This window comes from Anas platyrhynchos, chromosome 5 (assembly GCF_047663525.1).
Source record: "Anas platyrhynchos isolate ZD024472 breed Pekin duck chromosome 5, IASCAAS_PekinDuck_T2T, whole genome shotgun sequence".
NCBI lineage: Eukaryota > Metazoa > Chordata > Aves > Anseriformes > Anatidae > Anas > Anas platyrhynchos.
The window spans coordinates 65118171-65140560 of NC_092591.1; the positions used below are offsets into that span (position 1 = coordinate 65118171).

The following is a 22390-nucleotide window of genomic DNA, read 5'->3' on the forward strand; positions in this document are numbered from 1 at the left end:
TTTTTTCAGGAGCAAAACACTTTTAGAGTGGAAAGTACAGGAAAATGGAGACATTTCTTAAATTTCCAGCAAGGTTCTGCCAAAAGAAAACCCAAGAAATGTCCCACATAATTAATTTAAATCGAAGAAATAAATTCCATGGCCCATTTAATAAACTTCTTTTATTTAACAAACTTCTTTTTCTTTCCTTTGGTATACCAATTCATTTGTAGTCTTAGCTCTTTGCCAATAGATGTCTGATTTTTTTAATTTTTTTGCTGGTTATAAAGGTGCTACTTTTATATACTCTTTAATTGCAGGTTTGTAAAAATGTGAAATTAAAAACCCCTCATCCACATGAAAAACTAGGTACGTTTTTTTTCGTTGTTGTACACTTAACAGATGGATTTCAAAACACAAAATACCTGTATATAAAAAGGAAGATAGTGCACTTTAAGCTTCTAACATTCCATTTTCAAATCCTCTGTCCAATAATCAGTAACACTGTTCTTCTGCAGCCTTCTCCTAAATACGCATGACCCTTCCATTGTAAAATAAACAAGACAGCAATATTTGACTCCTTGTTTAAAGCGTGTGCTGTGGGAACAACTTTGACACCAAAATATCACATACATGAGATGTAAAAGTATGGCTCCTAAGGTCTTGATTAAATTCTTTTACAAAATTACAATTCAAGTTACTGGAAAACATAACTTTATAATTTTAAAAAGCAATATGGGCTCTTCTTAGACTTTTTCCATTTCTGTACTGTAAATGGAAATTTTAAGATAAAGATGCAAGTAGAAAAAACAAAATCTCAGAACAGGTAACGCTGTGAATTTTTATAAGAAAAACATTATGCACAAAATGCAGCAAGTGAAAGTCCAGTATGTTCTTGCCTTTTACCTATTTGAATATTGTCGTTCACAGTTGTTCAAAAATTGCTAATTTGTCAGTACATTTTGTAAGGCTAGATTTACAACAGCATTTTTGCAAAGGTGAGAATATACAGTATATACAGAAGACATTGACTCAGTCCTTGCAGTGGTGTATATTATCTATGGGAAATATAACAGCAGTTCTAGTTCTATGACTGATTAGTGGAAGATGAAGCTTCTGCTTCTGTTGGTTTCTGACCTTCCTTAGGTGTTTCTGGCTTCATCTCTTTACTGATCTCCCTACTTTTACTCCGATCTTTCCGATCTTTTCCTCTTTCACGATCTCGATCTCTGTCTCGATCTCGCTCTTTTTCCCTGCTTCGATCCCGGTCTCGGTCTCTGTCACGATCTCTGTCTCTGCTTCTTGATCGTTCTCTGTCACGTTGGTTTCTGTCTCTGTTTTTATCCCATTCTTTGTCTCTGTGTCTCTCCCAGTCCCTGTCTCTGTTCCAGTTTCTGCCACGGTCTGTTTCCCAAGGTCTGCCATGTTCTCGATCCCTTTGTCTTTCCTCAAAGGGTCTGCTTTGTCGATTATCTGCTTGCTGAGGCTCTGGCTGATCTAAAACCTTGTCTTTACTTCCTCCTTCGTATCTCTCTCTCTGTCTCCCTTCAAATGTCTGGCCTCTAAATTCAAGATTTTTGCCTTCTCGGAAGTCAGATCCTGACCACTGTCCTTCTGACTCGGGCCCTTGCCCAGGAATACCAGAAAGAGGTGCAGACGGCCCAGCTTCCTCCCACGTCTCCTTTCTGTGGCCTGGTGGATGACTGGGAAGGTCCAGGAGTGGTCTTGGGGTTGGCTTCATATTTTGTGGCGACAGTGGTCCATGCTGTGTAGAAAATAAGGAAGGAATGGGACCCTTTTGACTTCCAAATCTTCCAGGGGCAGATCCTCTTTGTCCATCGTTATTTGGAGAAACATGCTCTTCTGAGAACTGTGGCGCTGGGCCTCTAAAATTAGCTCCATGAGGTCCTCCGTGTGCATTGAGCATCAGTGGTGCTGGAGGTCCTCCTTTCTGCCCAGACAAAGAAAACGGACCTCCAGCTCGGTTCTCCTCAAAGTGCTGTGGGAGAGGTCCACCCTCACCCTGAACTGGTGCAGATTCAGTTTGTTCTACAAATTGATGAGGCTGAGGGTTTCTTTGTTCTTCGTATTGCACCGCAGAAAGACCCCTGTCTGGTTCAAAGTGACCAGGTCCCTTTTCCTGAGAAGTAAACATTGGATTTGCCTCGTTTGACCAGGATACTTTGTGCATATCTTGCAAAGACTGACTGTCATTAGATGTGGAGAAATTAGGCTGAAAAGACGTACTTGGAGGTGTCGGAAGCAGCACTTTACGTAAAGGCCTGGATGTAGAAGGTTCTGCAGAAACTGCTTGACTCACATTTTCCAAAGTAACTTGAACAGTATTTTCAAATTTGCTATTAGGGGCCTCTTTTTGGAGCACTGCAGGAGGCTTTTCACTGGAAACCCAGTTATCACCACCGTAACTAAGCTGAGTAGCAGGAATTAAAGTTTTATCTTCCTTACCAAGTGAAGTCTGCAAAGTGTTTGGAAAACTCGCTTGAGGGTCACAGCTCTGGTTTAAAACTTGTGCTTGCTGATTGGAAGATGAAGGTAAATCTACTTTTTGCGCAGCCTCTTGGTCCTGATGGAACAATTCAGTCTCTATTAGGGAAGATTTTGGTGGAGGTGACATTAAAGCATCAGACACCGAGAAGTGAGCCACTGAAACACCAACAGCTGCTCGTTGTTGTCTGAGGGCTTCTTCTTGCTCCTCAGTTTGTCGTTTCTGCTCTTCTAATTGTTTGTTTAATTCTTCTAACATTTTTTGCAGTTCCACCAAGGATGAAGACGCAGATAAATCTGGCACATACGAGGCAGGTGTTTCCACGGAAGTGTTTTTAGTGTCTGTATACATTTTGTTAGGTAAATCATCAACCGTAACTTTTGCTTCCTCCAAGATAGTTTTGTCTTCCAGATCATAGGCCTCGTCCTTTAGTTCTGCTGTGTTACTGGGCTTCTCCACACTATACAGTTTTTTGCTTTCACCGGTCTGCATTTCAAAAGCTTTCTCTGGATCATCTTCTTCTTCGGTATCGTATGGCCTGTCATCCTCCTCATCTTCTATAGCTTTGTCTTTTGACATCTGTCCAAACTGTTGTACAATGGGATCTAGCAAAGGAACAGCTGACACACCTCCATCCACAGCTGCTTTAGCTTCCTGATTTGAAGACTGGACAGTTTCAGTCTCCTTAGCAAGAGGTTCAAAAGTCTTCTTTTTACCAAAAAGTGTCTGGGGGATGTACTCAACAGGTGTGGTAGTTTCTGAGGATGAAGAATGCGTAGCAGTAGCACTTGTAGAAGCGGTAGCTGAAACTGGTGGTGGTACAGTACTTGTGGTTCCACTCTTAGTCGAGGACGGTATTTTTAATACTGAAGGTTTAACTGATGAGGTTTCTGGAACGGGAAGTGGGGGTGGAGGTGGAGGAGATCCAGGTAGTGTTGTACTTACAGCTGAGTCTCCCGAATACAGTGTGTATTTCGGAGTTTTCTTTTCTTGTGAAGAAGCTACTGGCCCCTTAGAGTACAGCGATGTTTCTGTTTCCTCTTGCACCTGAATTCGGCTGCGCTTTTTCTCTATTTTGTCTGTATCCATGGTAGTAGCAAGACGCTTCCCTTTCTGACAGATAACCAATCCAAGAATTAAATTCGGACGTGAAGACTCGAGACCTGAAAGGAAACACAAAGATTGCATGTGTAAAAAAACTACTATTTTTTATCTGTGTTCTCAATAGGGACTTATCATTTTATATAATGGCAGCTATGAGTCATAACAGTAACAGTTCTTCTAAATTTCATGCAGTGACATTATCCCATAAGCCTATGTGTCTATATTTAATTACTATTTATATAAATTTGTATACAGTAACTAAAAATGTTTTAATTCTTTCCCTGATATTTTTTTAATATTGCAGTAACAGGTGAATCTTACTGAAAGATGTCCTTGTAAATGTCTTTGCTGTTCAAAAATTAAAGAAAGTTTTCCTATTTTTGTATTATTACTTTCTACTTATTATTGTCCACTTCCTCCCCCAATCAAATATTTCCTTTCTAAATGCTTTGCAAATACCTTATATACACAGAGATACTGATAAGTGAGAAAACCTGGACAAGCAATCTAACTTTCTGTAGGGCTACGTTGGAATTGAAGAACTAGAAATAAAGAGAAAAAAACTAATGCTATTAAAACAAACAAACAGACAAACAACAACAACAAACACTTCACTTTCTGTTACAAAGAAAGCACGAGGCATTGTTAAACTTAATAATTACATTTCTGTTCTAATCTGTGCTAAAATACCGGACTGACATTTACACCATTCCATCAAGGTGACTTTTAACACCGTTGTAGAATTGAGTTTGATGCCACAGACCCTTCCCTAAGTAAGAAATGTGAGCAGAATTACTCCATTGTGAAAGCTTCAGGCTTGAATCCCTGGAGAAGCATTTCCAGAAATGACCAGAAAGTTTCCCATAAAGAGGAAAAATGCAAACAGCTGAAGGTCCGTTTCACATTATTGTATTCCTTCCTTGTACATTCACATTTCCCACAGGCGCTCGTGGAAGACAAATACAACCAGAATAAAGAGCAGGGAATAAATCCTTTAACATACAGTCAGTGGCAAATGTAGAAAAAACATATAAAGAGAGGATTTTAACTTCTGGATTTAGTGACTTGAGATCCTCATTTGGGAGCCATATTAATATTTGCATCCAGCAAGGAACCAATAATACAGAAATGAAACTAACAGCAAAGAGATTTACTGTGGTTATACGATGAGGACTCTAAAACCTACACTGTCCCTTATATTCATGACCCTTAAGTAAGAGTTTAAAAGAGGTGTAATATATGAATTTATGTATATCTTTAGTCTCTTACTAAACAAAACCAACTGCTCACTAAGGAACAACTTATAAATAACTAATTATTGCCACTGAAAACTTCTTGATACCAGCAAAAACCCAAACTTCCCATAGTTGCAGATAAATTCTATTTGCCATTACCAGTCATAAGTATGAACCTTTGCTGAAACAACGGAATTCAAAGTTTTAAGGGGGCTCCTAAATTTACTATCTTATGAGAAAATTACATCAGCTGTTTTTATTTGTATAGCTGAAATTATATTCACGTACGCTAAGAAAGAATGAAATGAGGTAAGCCTATTTCTTAAGTTCAATGTGAGGTTTCCTCAGCAAGAGGATTATAACCAGGTAAATCAAGACGATGACTTCTTCAACACAGCTTCATTAAGCATAAATATTTCATTAAGCAGTAACCTGCCTAAATTCTGAAATTCTGTGTTCTTCTGACTGTGACTGGTAATAGTGCAGCACGCCTGTTTTAGCCACAGAATGGAGAGACCAGCAAAATCTGGTTACTCACTAGAAGGTCTTTGCAAAAAGACAGAAAAAATTGGGGCCAATGCAAAATCTACTTGAAGTTTCCTATCAGAAGCAGCTCTCATTTTAAGTATTTTGAAAAAAAATAACACTGAAATTTGATTGAATGCATTCTAGTTCCACAGCTGATTTCAGATTACTTCAAAGTTCAGTGTTTGAGTTTTACATAGTTCTGTGGTTGAGAGGATGTTGGCCATGCTGGTTTAAATAAACTTCTATTTTTCATTTAGTAGCACATATTATTTCCTACTTGTACATTTAAAATTCAGTGCCAAGTTTTTTCCTCCAGATATAGTATTTCAGTATTTTGTGTTGCCAATTTTCACTTTCTTCCATGGTTAGAAATATATATATATACACACACGAATTATCAATGCATCAAGAAAATGACCTAGCTATACTAACCAAAACTAAGACTTGCTTATAATTTAGTTTGCTTATAATTCTATACAGATTGCCCTTGTGAGAGGGCAGGGACGGCAAGATGTACAACGAAAGGAGGCAGGACAGGAACTAAACAAGTAATTATCTTTGGTGAATCTAAGATTATTTGGAAAGGATCACAAATCCTTGATTCACCCAGTTAAAAACTCCTTTCAACCCACTGCCTAAAAGCAATCCTAGCAATTCTGATCACTATAGTTTACTACCCCAGATGAAGTTACATTAATACATAACATCAGGGCATAGCTCAAAAGACAGCTTACTTGGGAAGACTGTGTACACTCTGAAGAGACTCAATAGTTAGGTATGATTCACTCTGAGTGACTGCTTTACATTTTTTCTTTATCAGCAGGTGAGTAAGGACTCCACATTTGGTCAGCATCGACCCGTGCAGAGGATCTCTCAAATCTGTGTTCACCCTACAACTCCTCGTAAGCATTCACTGTTCTTCTGTCGTTAACGTATTGGTTATCTGCCCTTCTGCAGAGACCTGTGATTTATCCAACTAGTCACAACATGCATCTCAAACACTGACTAATTGAAACGAGCAGGTTTCAAAAATCTATTGGACTGTGTATCTAAAATTAACAGCAAAAAGATAGAAAAACAGTTCTGAATCCCTGTAAGAGACAGAGATCGTCGCTAATAAAATCAGAGTAAAACTTAAACACACGTTCAAGATAAATTCCAAAGCTAAATTAACAACGGTTATAACTGAATCTGTTTAGTTTGGTCAGAGAAGAAATCCATTACAATTTTACATTTTGATACTGTAGTTTTCAACAGATGCCTAACCCAGTTTCTAAATTCATTCAATCCAAAGCGATCACACAGTAAGTGCTTCTTTTGGATGGAAATATACAGCCAGACCAGCACTTCAAAGCTCAGTCCCATTCCATTTCCATATCCGTAAATAGGTTTCAATATCCATAAATAGGTTAAGTGCCTAATTTTAGGTAATAACTAAATGAAAATGTTGGCTGCAGTCTCCAACTATTGCTCAATAACTATCTTTCACAAGCAAGCATTTTAAGTGCTGCAAGCTATGTTAGTAGCTTTTGATGCTAAATTATTTATAAAATATTGTTAAATGCATTCTGCATTTGAAGACCACGATGGTGTTATCAAGTTACATCCTGTAATTAAATCTATTTAAACAAGATGTATTAAATATTACTATGGGATTAATTTTTTTTTTTTCGTTAAATACGTTTTTTATTTTCATGAAATCAGTTTTGCAGTATTTATCTACGTAATGGCCACATATTGTCCCTACCATCCGCAGCTGCTAGGAAGTTAACTGTACCACTAAGGATACATCCCTAATTTCTGTACACTGATGGCAAAACTTAGGGAACAGACCTATGCCACACTTTTAACTGCAGAGACCAATACAAGCAAAGCTGTAATCATTATCAACACGCCGTTTAAATACTTGTCCCAGTTAATTGTGAAAGCATGATTGAAAACTATCAAGTTGGTGTATCTGGATTCAGTGATAGAGATCACTTCCACCGCTGTAACACTGCTGCACATTACGGTACATTTGCTGAATGGGAGTGGCTGACATCAAAAATATGTTGTTCTACTACTGCTGCTTTCCATACTGCTATGAGTACTCTAAATATCTTGAAGAGATTTCATGCCTTCATACTTAAGAACGCTTCCAAGCTTAAACTAACGGAAGAGATACTGCGGCATGCCCTCTGCTGATACACTTTTTAAATTAAAATTCTTCTATTTTAAATAGGTATGGTACCCGATACATTTCCAACATTGCCAATAAATCCCTCCATAAGTGCGTCTTCCTAGTGCTAATAATGACTGATTATACCTTTTAATTTTTTTTCAAAGTGTTTTCAGATCTACAGATGAAAGTGCTAAATAGTGTTGTGTGTATGTGAAACGAGACAAACAAATTCACATACAGTAAACTACCAGAAAAAAAAAAAAAAACAAAAACACAATGCTGAACATCCCACCAACAGATAATATCTGGTAATAAATATCTGAGGTGGTTGAAGTGAATAAATGTGAATATCCTTCCACGTTCCTCTATATTTATATCACCCATGACAAAGTTTTGTAGATCTTCTAGGCACTACAGCAGGTCAGAGGTCCTCAGTTGTGTTCCAAATCCAGTCCATCAGAAAACAGGATTCATAACAGATTCATAATCCGTATGCACCTGATGGAGCTGGTTGATACAGCTGGAATATCTTCCAGCTAGGACTTCTGGAGTGATGGGATTATTGTCCTCCCCCTCCTCCCGCCCCCAGTCATATTTATCAAAGTATCTTACACTGTCATGTTTTTTGAGTACTTGCTAAACTCTATTTGAAGGTACACAAATTTAAGGATACAATGACCACTTTCCAAAAAATATCTTTATTGGGTATAAAAAACAGTAAATTCCGTCAGATGTCAGTAACAAGTATGTATTACAAGTCTTTTACGCTGCGGTATTAATACATGCCTGCAAGTGTTTATACCTATGTTTCTTCTGGGCAATTACCTCCAGTTTTGAAAGAACTTTTCCTATTTACATTTTGTAAAAACCAGCCTGACATTCCTCATTTCTATACTAATACTAACAAGTCTGTCTACTTTTGCCAGGCCTCCACTTTAAAAGCTTCATTTGAAATGAAATCTACAACAGAAATATAAAAGATAATGTACAAGGACAGCCTATGTTTGCTCAAGAATGCAAGGAGGGGAAGATCATTTAAATGCTTCCCTAGAGCAGGTTAAGACAGGCTCAGAGTGTATGAGAAAAATCTTGTCCAAGAACACAAAGCAAGCGCCCTTTGCAATTTCATGCAGGAAAGAAGAGTATTTTCCTAGCATTACATTACTTGTTGGTGGTGTTTTTTTGTTATTGTTTTTTGAGTCGTATGCCATTAACATGTGAAAACCTGGCCAGGCAGAACACACCTCTGTTTATGAATATAAGCCCTGAGAATGCTTTATTGAGTTTAGTCCTAAACTTGTATTTGGGTAGCAGAGGACAGTCAGCTTGTCAGAAAGGTCAGCTCCTTACATGTTTTAGTGTGTAATTATTTTGCGCTGTTTAGTATTTTGCAAACCATCCTTACAACAATGAAGTATTGCCTTCATTGTAACCTGTAGCTCTTAAGCTCCTCAACCTGTTACTCTATATGAAAAAAGGTACTTATTTGGAAACTAAGCATATGCACCGCCTCCATCCTCAGATGAAGGTGACTTCAAATTTTGTAATATAAAGGTGTTTCACATCTGAATTCATTCTCATTTCTTCTGTTTCCATGTTCAATGCACAAAGATGGAGCAAATTCGAGCCATACATTACTGCTGATAACTCTAACTAAAAATAGAAGAGCGTAATATATACCAACCTATACCACCTACTGTCTGCCACCTACGCAAAAGGAATTTGCCTGCTCCCAGGCAAACCAATGTTCTGAAGTCAGTGATTTGTCTGGAACTTGATCCAGGTAGCACAGAATATTTCAGACCCCGTGTACATGCATATTGCATGCACAGCGTAATACATACCATGAGATAACAACAATGTAGTGAAACCATAAACGTTACCTTTGTCTTCAGAGATTTCTTGACTGCTCCGTGGGATAAGAGTCTCCTATGTGATTTAGGGGACAGCACATGGCTTGTAGGGACCTAAAACTTGGTGGATTTATGGGTTGTTGAAAGTAGGGTCGGTTGAATGTTCTGATAATGTTTGCTTGTTTGTCTCAATATAGTGGCTGTTCTATGTACTCCATTTGATGGGTAAACAAATCCTCCTAACAGCAGAGATTTATCTTGTTGGAAAGGCTATGTGAGTTTCAGACCATGTCACCTTGAGATGATTGACTTTGCAATTTTTTCCTATATGCACACTTTTAAAATGTTTTTATAAAATTATGTATTTTTTAATTCTGCTTACATTAAACATTCAAAACCAATTGGTCTCTGATTTACTCGTTTTGTAATTTTACCTAGCAGTTAACCTCCCCTAAATTTTGTGCTTACCTGGTCCCTTAAAGGGCAAGAGGTTGGAAGGAATTGGGTCCTTAGAACTCAGTGGGATCAGGTAGAGATTCTTGACATGTCTGTTGTTATTAGTTACAACACCAAAACAACGACGACTGCTAAAATAGGAGTAGAGAGAGATATAGGCAACTTCTTCTTCTTCTGTGGCAGGATGGAAATGAATCAAACGAATCAAAAACAATTCCTGAAATACAAAATCAAAGTGGAAAAATTCAACCTGTAACACATCAGCAAATAAAATCGTTTTCCACTTTCATCCAATATAGGATGAAAGTCTGGAGCAGCTTTAAACCAAGATTTAAGAAAATACTGTCATTCAATTGGTAATATTAAACCAGAATCAATTTTGTCATTTTCAGAAAGACCAACTATTTACGTATCTCACATCAAGCTACACCTCTTTAGGTTCAGAATATTCAAATAATTATGAAAGAAATGGAAAATTCTTAGATTATATTTGCATACTGGGCTTCATTTTTACTAAATCCATAAGGGTTTTAGTAGTAAAATTTATTACATACACTTACTAATAATTTCCTAGTCTTTTAAAATTGAATTTCTATCTTCAGTAACTGAATAAATAGATTGTTTATATTCAATCATTAAAAAACAATAGGTTGTATGAATGTTTAACTACTACACAGGGGAAAGACGATTGGCAGCTCAACAGGCAAACCTGTTTCTTCAATAAATCAAAAATTTCAATGGAATAAGTGGTAGCAGGAGTTTTCTAGGTATGATCGACATCAATATAAATTAGTAACAAGGAAATTCTATCAAAAGCTGCTGTATATTTCTTCCTGGTTTTCCAAAGGATTTTAAGTAAATACCTTACAAAGTGAAGATTTGAGTTTGCCAACATAATCCCAGACTGCCTTCGGTGAGATCTTCCCACCAATCTGAATCGTGTCTGGTAAATCCTAAACAAGAAGCATTACATGGTCGTATAAGAAAAGGAAAGAGAGGCTACAGTTTTGAACCAGCACAGATTGCCCCATCCCAGTAGCTTAGGCGATAATACAGTACTATGTTTTACTGAACTTGCACATATACATTCCTAATTTCAGACAGGCTGTTTCCAAAACGCAAGGAGTTCATTATGGCATATTACTGGAAGGCTGGCAGTACACACAAAACGGAAAAAGCACTGCCTGACGAAGATAGCAGTGGAAGGTCAAATACTTTTGTATGCCTATCAGCCGATTCTATTTGTTAGCTTTGCTTTTACAGGGAACCTGTTATATGTAGTATAGCTTTTATCTACGCTTTCAATTGATCTGAAATTTTTGCACCCATATGAATTCTAGTTAGCTTCCTGTCATGATGACAGTGAAACCTGTTTTAGCAAAAACAACAAGAGAGCCACCAACCCTCCTAAGAAAAGACCTAAACTACACGCCTGAAACCCTCAATCACAACAAATACACTTCTTCAGAGAAGTTAAGTAACTGCTCAGTTGTTTCATCACAAGCTGTCATACTACCTAATTAGTTGAATGTACACCCTCCCAAAATAGAAAAGCAGTTGCATCAAAGTTAATCAAAGGATGATATTTTTAATAAATGGCCAAACTTTTCTAATAGATCACATCAGTGATCCATCCATCTGTTTGTGAGCAGAACAAGGCATCTCTTTCAAAACACATGCTGATGATGCTTCTCGTCAAAACCTGATCTTGAAATCAAGCTATTATTCTATGTTAGATACTAACATATATAGAAACATATTAACAGACATGAGAATTCTTCACAAATACGTGAGGAATTTTTTTTAAAAGGCTTTCTCTCCTCCCCCCTGCCTCAGGCTACTGTTCCTATTACTAAAGGAGATTACTAAAGGGATGCAATTTTTTTTTTTGTTACACGTCCAATATAACACCATACACAGTGACCCCAGCCTTTCTAACAACAGGAACTGCAATACATTCTAAACGCATAAACATGTCAGTGCTAACCTCACTAAGATAATCAAAGCACCCGGAGACAGGATATGCTTTAGTGATAAATTTGGCCACACTCTGCAGATTAATAAATCCTTTCCAAATGGTGTTGAGGCGAGAGAGGAAGAGAGAAGTATCGCTGCCTTGAGGTGAGCGTGGCTCAGCAACGCTGCAAAACAAATCCAAAAGAGAAACGTTATAGAGCACAGTAAGAATGCTTCCTTCTTCTTCTTTTCTTCCCTCCTCTTATTGATCAATTACTTTATTTTAAAAAAGCAAGTAACAGAAGCCTTAGTAAATGCTTTGTTAATGTTTTCCACTTTCATCCAATATAGGATGAAAGTCTGGAGCAGCTTTAAACCAACCCTCACAAACACTTAATATATTTGAATGCACATGCAGATTTAAAGTCAAATATCTTATAAGTTTTATTTATCTGTTAAAACACATTGAAGAATTTTTACTGTCAATATATAACGATGCTCAGAAAATTTTACCAACTAGAGAAGTTAAACAAGGAGATGACAAATTAAAAATTTAAAGTTCAGGTAATCGCATTGAAAGTTGAACATGCCTTTTGATTATTGGCAGGGGAGGGTAAGAAGCAAAGGGGGACAAACAAACTGAACATAGCGAGACCAGAGATTCAGTGGCTTAGCTTACTATTAAATATACACACCTGATATTGGGTGACTGATGAACAGCTAAGTATCTTGGATCTGCTGAGGACGATGGCTTTGTTAATATTGATTTGGGGACAGTCATAACTGGTTTTGACATTTCCTGCTTTGTCTCCCCTGTTAAAACTTCACCAGATGCAGTACCAGAACGCAGGGCTGTGGTCGTAGTACCAGAGGAGCCGCTCATTGGTGTTCTAGGCTCTCGGCCAGAAACTGTTACAGTTGTGACAACTGCACCAGTGCAAGAGGCAGAAAAAGTCGAAGGTTCTTCAGATGAAGTATCTGTGTTGTCATGGCCTTGGGTTGTAGGAATGTAAGTCCTTTCTAAGCTTGACTGGGAAACTGCTTCTGCTGCAGGTGCAACTTCGGTTTCCTCTGTGTTTTCAGAGGCTGCCTCTTTAGCAGGCTCCGCTGCTGCTGCTGGTGCAGAACTTTCATATTTTCGCTGAACTTCTGGTTTAGATTTTGACACTGCTTTTTTAGCAGAAGCCATTAATTTTATCTTCTTCGGTGGTAATTCATCTTCAGATGCTGAAATCTGACCTACAAAATTAATTTTAAAGTGTTTTTGATTACTATTTAACAATGAAAAGGTCTGAAGAGAAAAACAAGTAAGCAAGCAATGCTCTTAATAATCCTTTTACTTCAGACAAAGTCAACACTGTAGATACCTGTACGGATTTTGCAGTTCAGGTCAAAAAGATGGGCTCGATGTTCATTTGTTGTATCCTTACACATACTGCTAAAAACGTCTAGAGAAGGAGCACTATTTACATTTTGTACAGTTTGGGTTGACTTCTGCTGCTCCTGGAAATGAACAAACACAGAAAACATTCTGGTTGATTGCTAAATTCAATCATAAAAAAATACTTTTGAAACCGTTAATTCCAGTTCTTTAAAAAGATATTAAGGGCTGTGCAGAACTACTGCTCTGAGCAGCACTGACAAAAAGATGGAATTTTGAACTATTCTTCCCCTTTTATCATTTGTTTAAGAATATCATGTCAAACAGAGTTCTCAAATAGTATTTGTCCTCATTTCATTTCATGTAATTCTGAAGTAGATACTATCACATTAACTGCTTCCTGAGAATACAGAATTGTAATACTGATCACATTTTTGGGGGGGGAAACAATTGGCTAAGATTTTGCTGTAAACTGAGGCAAAGGTCTGAAAAACACGCATCATCTGATATTTTAGAAGCACATGCGATATATGCCCGATATTAGGTTGTTGCATTCCTTCAAACCAAAAGGAAAATGCTCATAGCGCACCTACTAGGTGATATTCTTACAGTTCATTGAAACAACCTGCATTTCTGATACAAAATTTGAGGCCCTAGTTAGCATTTATCTCCCTTGGCACCTCCATGCTAAAGCAATAGCTAATACTTACATCAGAATCAGACACCGGGGGAGAGTCTTCCATATTTACATCTGGCACTTGTTCCCGTTTTACAGCTGCTTTCTTGATCTCGTGTGATTTGTTTCTTGACTCTAACATCTGAGAGAAACAAAAACACTTTAGTAACAAGTCTGCATACTGATTTTATAATTTTATTTTGTATTTTCTTATCAGTTGGCTAGTGGAAGAGAAAAAGCTTACGTTATTCATATTTCATTAGGAAGAAAACAATATATTAATTATGGGTGGTAAGGGCTGGTAAAGTTACTGTTAGTTCATATCTAAGGACACACTGGAGAATCGTATTGCTTACCGCTTTGGCTGGTTTCTCCTTCCATACAAACAGTTCTTTAGATACAAGTTCTTCGGGTTTCATTCTCACTAGTTTTGACAGTGAGATTTCTCCACGAAGAACACGATGAAGAAGTCCCTAAAAAAAACCAAAAAAAACCACACTTTGTTGCCATGCTGAATAACTTAAGCAACTAACATGATTTGCAGTGCTGGACTGTCAAAACCCTTTCAGGTTTCTTAATTCCCTATTAAAAATGCCAGTTAATCTTAAGAAAACTTAGCACGGTGCAGCAACCAGAAACTAATGATGAAATCATCATGAAGTATGAATTTTCCACATTACCATAAAATATACTATCAATTCTACTGAACAGGAATTTCGAGAGATGAACTGCCACTCCTGTTTCATATCTATAGTAGAATTTTTTTTAAAGAAATTACGTTGTCTAGTCACTATTCCCATCTGCACCAGCTTCTTTTTCCTTTAAAAGATAAATTATCATGTACACAAGTGGTCTCCCATACAAACCACAGAACGTCACAGAAGAAAAACATTTATTTTTTTTCTAAGAATGCCATTCAATAAACAAATATTTCGCTACAAAGGCCAATCTTAATAAATACACGCGATCCAACTGGACTTCCATTCCAACTGGATTATTTAATATTTGAATGGCTTTCAAACAATTTTTTAGAGCATAATTCATAAGTCTCTCTCTTGAAACTACATATTGATGTATTATTTAAAAAACAGAATATATTTCAGTACGTTTACTGTTTAAGTAAATTCCAAACCTGATTTTTTGGGTCGTCGAGATCGAACAGGATTCTACGGTATCTACTCTTGTATCGGTTGTCCGTAACTTGAAACAAATTAAACACCTCCTTTTCAATATTGAGTGCTACTTCCCCTACTTCACTCTCTGTCATGACCAGATCATCACTATCATTGACTCTGTTAAAAACAAGAAAGGGTATGCGCATTTACGTTAGGCACAAATTCTTCAGGCAGCATTCATAAAAACTAAATTTTCAGAGGAAGGAGTTAACCACGCTTTTATTCACTCAGTGAGGACTTCCTTAAAACACATTTCAAAGCCAAAGTCTATCTCAGGACCTCAAAATGTCAACAATGGCAACCTTTTGCTACTGTCTACAGAAGACCACGGAAGACAGCCTTAACGAACTGAAGCCAGGTCAGTCCTTACAAATCCTCCTACTCGTGACACTGCAATTAGTTTTCTGTTGTTGTTTTTTGTCATGAGCTACTGAGGGAGCTAAAACACTTCAGTTTTAATCTTAGACCCTCCACTGTGAACAGCATTTCTATTTCAGAGACACTACCAGAGCACAGTGGCCTAAGTCTTGACAGCTGACAAGAGCTTTAATATTTGTGGGACAATGTTTCAGCTTTTTTTTTTTTTTTTAAAAAAAAAAAAAAAAAAAAAAAAAGTAATACAGTTGCTAACTTTGGGAGAAGAAGGAACCTCTGCCTCAGCAAGCCCTTGCAACCTTTCACTGTGATATTCCCTACACTATGCTTCGTACAACCCCTACATCTCCAAACACCACCATTGCCAGATATCAGCTTCAGGTCACCTGCATTATAAACATCTCTATGCTGTGATTTAATTCTTCAACTGTAATTGTCTCTCACTACAAATGGGATAGTGACGTTTTTTTAAAGGCTTTTTCACATGCCCAATTATTTGGCATCAGATTTTTTATTTTTAATAAAGCTCTAATGCTAAAAATACTTGTAGTAATTTCTAGCACAAATTAAATCCCTTAGTATCACTTAGCAAGAAAGAAACAAAACTCTGCAGGCTAACCCTTTACTTCTAGTTGTAGTTTCCTATATAAAATAAGTGCTTTGAATTCCCACCCACCTCTTCCATAACATTTCTTTTAGGGACTGACGAATATATTGTCGAATCTGCGAGTTGGGCTGCGACTGGATAGGGCTAGCTTGTGTTTTTGCTTGACTACTTCCAGATGCAGTAGCTGTTAAAACAAAGAAGAAAATGCAGTATTAAATGCTTAACATTATAACTTCCTGTTTATGAAGACCAGCTGTCAACCTATAAGGAAGTCTGTGAAATACCTCTGGAGAACTACCAAGTATATAATTTAAGCCATCCATTTTTAAAGCCTTTTTAAAAAATGTGTAAAAGTTGACTTTTTTAAGAAGAAGTTTGCCTTTGATCCTGCAGAGAGCACTTCTCAGAGACTGTCTGAAGAGTTTAAAAGAGTTGCATTTTGGTTGTAAAGGTTGAAAATCTCAGTCACAAGCTATGCAAGAAAATTAAAAAAAAAAAAAAAGACACCACCTTCAAAGATTCCTGAGTTGGACTTCATGATTAAACTTCAAAATAAACAAACAAACATTTTCACAAAGTATATATACGTTCAAGCCATTTGGTTGCTAGTATGAGTATCACACTGTCGCTATAAACTATCAGATCTTCTCATTTACTTTCCAGTTAAACTCTAGATTTAATACTATAATATTTAATAATTAAATATTAAAACCATTGCTCAAACTGCGGCTATTTAATTCCCACCAACTATTCCATTCACAATATCCCAAACTGCCATTTAATGTTTTTTCTAACATCAATATATTGACAATACACATAATGCACAAGAAAATTTACAAATTACAAGCGAAGACTCCATATACTGAAGTTATAATTGCACAGGACTTTAAAAACAAGCATTTCTGTAGGTTGCATTTCACCTGTCCACATTTTGGCACTGACGGGAACAGTTCAGCAAAACGTAATAAGCCAAAACACACTCTCCATCCAGCAAACGTGATGTGCTCCACTTCAGTTTGCCAGAAGTCTCGTTTACAGGACATCAGAGTTACCGTGGGCAGAGTTACCGTGACACATTTGTTGTGACAGCACAAAGGTTCCGAGGGAAACCAAGAAACAACTCCTGAGATGAAGTTGTTCTGATTAGAAAAGCTAAAGTTAATTCCCCAAAAGTCTTTTTTCTCCTCATAAATCTGCATTTGACTACTGACCAGTTTGTGATTTCTTAATTTTTTAATTATTATCTGATGTTTTTAGCTAGCAAGGTCTTGTAATCAGAATTAGTCCCACAGCCCCATCTGCAGAGAGCTATGTGCTTCCCGAGAAGGATGCAGAAATTCAACTTTGGTTAATTTCACCACAAACCAAATGGACCCTTTTGGTCTTCCATACCTGCTACAGTGAGAGCAGACATTATCAGGAAGGGTCTAACAACCGATTTTTCTCAGACTTGAGGGGGACAAAGGTAGGGAGCGCCCTTCTGAAGCCCAGTTCGCCCAGTTCAAGAAATCCTCTAACAGCATACTGTTTGAATAGAAATACACCTCAGAAAGGGGAAGATTTGGATTACCTAAGAAACAATGTCACTACTCATTTCTGAGTGAAACAGCCTTCCCACCTTGGCCGGTCGTTAAATTCTGTTAGACGCTGAGCATTTGTAGTAGGCACCTCCAGCAGAACGCAAGCTTGTAACGAGCTGCACTACACTGCCTCTTACTGCCAGCATGTTTCACCACCAATACACAAGCTGGTGGTTAAGATGAACCATAAAACCGATGCTGTACCTGAATTTTCATAAGGCTAGGCAGAGAAGCAGGTGCTAAACATTGCCTGGAATACAAAGTGAAGAGGAGGATGCAGAAGCACTAGCTATGTGGATCCACTGTGAGTGGATGCCTTGCTAAAGCTTTCTGAGTGAAAATTATCTGAAGTGTAAGATGAAACACACTACATTAAATCATTCCAAAGAGCGTGAAGATCTTACTAGAGATTGAACTTCTTGTTCACCCACTGTTCCCGTACTTTTCCCTAGGGACTGGTCTCAAGTACTGACAAACTGAACACAAACCCGGGGGATGTTGAGCTGGACTCACACGGACTTCTCTTCTGTTTCTATTATCTCCCAAAGCCTACCCCACTAACCTTACACTATCCGTCAGGAGGCATTGAGCTATCCCAGGAAGGAGAACAGGGATCAGAAACTATCAGTGACATTTTCAGTTTGGTCTAATGAGGCACCTGGAACTTAAGACACTGAGGTAAAAAGCTGAACTACTTTGAATGAACAGTCTTGAAAAGCTAGAAGATGAATATCCAAAATATGTGTACAATAAGGTTGTGAGAATTTCTCTACTTCTGGTTCCTGGTTTATCTTCTGCCCAGACTTGTCTCTTCAGGCCGGTGGGACAGCGCACCTCTGTCTCACTACGGAGCGGCAGGACAGCACAGCTCAGGGTTCAAAATGACCACAGTACAATTCGGTCCTCGGTGCTATGAGTTTAGTTCTTTTGGGTTGCAGCAGAAGTACAAAACATGAAATACTAAGCTTACATTCCGTACTTACAGTTTTATCATCTGTTCAAATTAGTTAACAAGCACGCTGATAGAACTAAGAACAGCAGTTAAGATATTGTGTGTATAAAAAATATATCCGTGCCCCAAACCTTCCTGTGTTCCAACGGCTATATCATGGTAAAACTATATACATGTAAAATAAATAAATAAATGGCACTAGCACAAAGGTAGATTGAAGTTCCCAGGGTTGATAGGCAGCAGCATCAGTATGGGTTCAAGAAGAAAGATGCACAAGCATCCTTTATTCTGCCAGTTCACGTCATGGCTATTTTGAAATGTTTCTACAGTAGAGCACAGAACTCAATGCTTCTTTAGCCAACAGAAAATGAGCAGATATTTCAGCCTCATGGAAGTCTAACAGTCTCACAAACTAAAACACTACTTTATAATTACAACTGTCTACCTAACTACTTGCTGGCAGGGATTCTGCATGTAGTAAAAGATACCTACACTACATAGGCTATTCGGTGTTTCAGAACACCTGTGAAGTACTTTCTCAAATCTGCAGGACACCTCACTACATTTGAAGGATAGTGAAGTGGTGTGTGTGTTTTGACAAAGTATTGAAGGTACTTACATCCTACTGTAGTGGGTTTACGTGGCAAGGTTTTGGTAGCAGGGGGCCATAGGGGTGGTTTCTGTGAGAAAGATCTAGAAGCCGCCCCATTTTTGGGAAGGGCCCCATTGTTTTCCAGATCTGAGCCAATAAGCGATGTTGCTTTGCGCCTCTGTGAGAGCATATTTAAGACAGGGAAAAAACGCTGCGCCACACAGCAGCCGGGAGAGTCAAGGGAGTGAGAAACAGCCTTGCAGGTGCCAAGGTCAGTGTAGAAGGAGGGGGAGAGGTGCTCCAGGCGCCGGAGCAGAAGTCCCCTGCGGCCTGTGGTGAGGCCCATGGTGAAGCAGGATGTCCCCCTGCAGCCCATGGAGTACCACGGTGGAGCAGGGTTCCACGCTGCAGCCCGTGGAGGAGACCACGGTGGAGCAGGTGGCCCTGCACCGACGGAGGCTGCCGCCTGTGGAAGACCCCTGCTGGAGCAGATTCCGGGCCGGACCTGTAGCCCGTGGAGAGGAGCCCACGCAGGAGCAGGTGACCTGGCAGGAGCTGCTGCCCGTGGGGGAGCCAGGTTGGAGCAGTTTTCTCCTGAGGGATGGACCCCATGGTATGGACCCATATCTGGAGCAGTTCTGGAAGAGCTGCTGCCTGTGGGAAGCCCACGCCGGATCAGTTCATCAAGGACTGTATCCCGTGGGTGGGACCCCACAGCACAGGGGACGAGAGTGACCGAGAAGGAGCGGCAGAGAAGAAGTGCTGTAGACTGACCATAACCCCCATTCCCCCGTTTCCCCTGCGCCGCTCGGGGGGAGGAGGTGGAAGAGGGTGGAGGGGGGGGAAGGTGCTTTTGGTTTCTTTCCTTTGTTTCTCACTTCTCTCACTTATTAGTAACGAGCAATAAATCTTACTATCTATCTTCTAATGCTGAATCTGTTCTGCCCGTTACAATAATTATTGCGTGATTTTCTTGACCTTATCTCAACCCTAGAGCCCTTTTCACATATTTTCTCCCCATTCCTCTTTGAGGAGGGGGAGTGAGAGAGCGGCTGTGGTGGAGCTCGGCTGCCCACTCGAGCGGAACCATGACACCTACATATGTTAACAACCTCATCTTAAAAAAAAAAATAAAACACCCTCATATCCCATTTTGACTATGACAAAATGGATAGGCCCTGACAGATTTTTTTGGTTTACTGACAGGATTAGTGTTCTGCCAGACAATCCAGCTGCACCAACTCACGCTGTCCTTGCACAGCTCTTGTATCCAATGCACAGGAGGGCAGGAGCACACAGCCGAGCGCGGGGAAGGAGCAGGACTGCCTTTTCTGGCAGCAGCTCACTGCCTCATATGAGTCCATTGCCTCAGCTGCAAGGCGAGCATGCCCCCCAGCCAGCACCATCTTCTGATGGGCGCTGTTTCTGGTGCGCGTTTGGAAAAGTTACCAGAAGTGAGTACTCTTTTCAGAGAGCAGTATGCCAACACAGGAGGGTCCCCGCCGCCCCTTCAGCCCACCCTAGCGCTGAGGGGACCGAAGGCTCCCCCCGGGCAGCTCCAACCCCGCAAGGCCTACCAAGGAGTTGTCAAGTGGTATTAGCGCATCATGCCATGAAAATGAGCGAGGTGCATTTACGGTTCCTTAACGGTGAACAGATTCTCCAAACTAATCTGTGATAAAAGAGCATTTCCTTTCCTACAAGGAAGTATCAGTTGGGTGTGGTGGCATCCTGTAAAATACCTTTTGTTAAACAGATGGAAATGAAACTTGTGCCATCAGCCTCTTGTGGTGGCATGTTGAGAAGTAGCAAAGCTAGTTAGAAAATAATACACATGTACAGATTTAAGAAATGGACAACGTTTCACTGTAGATGTTTATTCTACTTATAGTAACAAAAACCTGTGAAGTCCCATATTTTAATGTACAGTGATATATTTTGTCATATAAAATACAATTTACAGAAATTTCTATCAAGTAAACCTAACAACCTAGGGCTAGCTTGTGTTTTTGGGCAGCTCCAACCCCGCAAGGCCTACCGAGGAGCCGCCGCCAACAGCCGCTCAAACGCCCCCCTCCCGGTGCCTGCGCCCTGAGGGCGGCTTCGCCAACCGCCATGAGGCGGCGGCTCGGCCCCTCGCCGTCCTGCCGGGCACCATCGGGCTCCGAGCCCCGCAGGGACGGGTGCTGAGCCCTCCTTGCTGGTCCCGGCTTCGAGGGCTTTGCGTTTTGTTTCAGTTTAGGCTGTGGAGAAAGCGGCGGGGTGGGCGCGGAGAGCGCGGTCCGTGAGGGACCGGCGAGGGGAAGGAAGGGGAGCGCTGAGGGGAGGAAGGGCTGCAAAGGTTTGAAGTTTATTGTTTGGTGTTTTTTTTTTTTTGCTTTTTTTCCGCGTCAAGCCTCCCCATTCGATGCGAATGGTGCAGGAATGCATCGCCTAACACGAGTCGGAGAACCTCAAAGCCTTCGCTGAGGGAACCGCAGCCGCAGAGCAGGCAGCAGAGCTCAGCTGCTGAGCACAACGAGGCTCGCTCATTTCGGCGGCTGTGTGGCCTCAGCCGCTCCCGGTGCCTAAAAATAAAGCCAAAATAAAAATAAAAGAAAATAAAAAAATAAAAAAAGCCGTATGGGAGCTCAGCGGCCCCGGCCGGGGCTACGCACACGGTCCCGGGGCTGCGTCAGCTGCCCACGCGCGCACCAGCCATCAGGAGGGGAAATCGTGGGAGGAAAAAAAGCCACGATGTTTGGAAATTAACACGTGTGTTTTGTTTCTTTGTCGCAGGGTGCTCTCTCCTCCCTTTCTGCCTTCCCCCCCCCCCAAGGAGCACGTCTCCGCTGCACTGGAGGCAGGAGCCTGCTACACGCAGGTACGGTGGAGGTAAACGCCTTGGGAATGCACCTGTGTGTAAAAACTTACACGGTCGGTGTGTAAACCGACTCAAAAGCCCCTTTCCAGTCTTCTGGAGTTGTCAAGTGGTATTAGCGCATCATGCCATGAAAATGAGCGAGGTGCATTTACGGTTCCTTAACGGTGAACAGATTCTCCAAACTAATCTGTGATAAAAGAGCATTTCCTATAAGGAAAAATAAAACTTTCACCTATCTATTTCACAACAATGAAAGGTTCGGGAATCTAGTATTTCCACAGCTCAACGCCAAAATAGATTACTTAATTATTCATTTCTCCAGATCTTTTTGGTGTAAAATCTGAAAGTAACTCAAACAACAAAATCTTCAGAATAAATATGGGCATGTGTTAGAACTGAGAGAAAAAATCA

General features: G+C 39.8%; 1 protein-coding gene across 1 annotated transcript in view; it reads right to left on the reverse strand.

The window, feature by feature from the left end:
• Positions 1–344: 344 nt before the first annotated feature.
• Positions 345–22390, reverse strand: part of LOC140002617 (uncharacterized) — a 36363-nt gene continuing 14317 nt past the window's right edge. The window contains exons 7-8 of the mRNA XM_072038527.1: positions 9835–10003; positions 345–3648 (exon numbers count right to left, since the gene is read on the reverse strand). Of these exons, the coding sequence (XP_071894628.1) occupies positions 1067–3648; positions 9835–10003 (2751 nt within the window). The 3' untranslated portion in view covers positions 345–1066. The remainder of the gene's footprint in view (positions 3649–9834; positions 10004–22390) is intronic.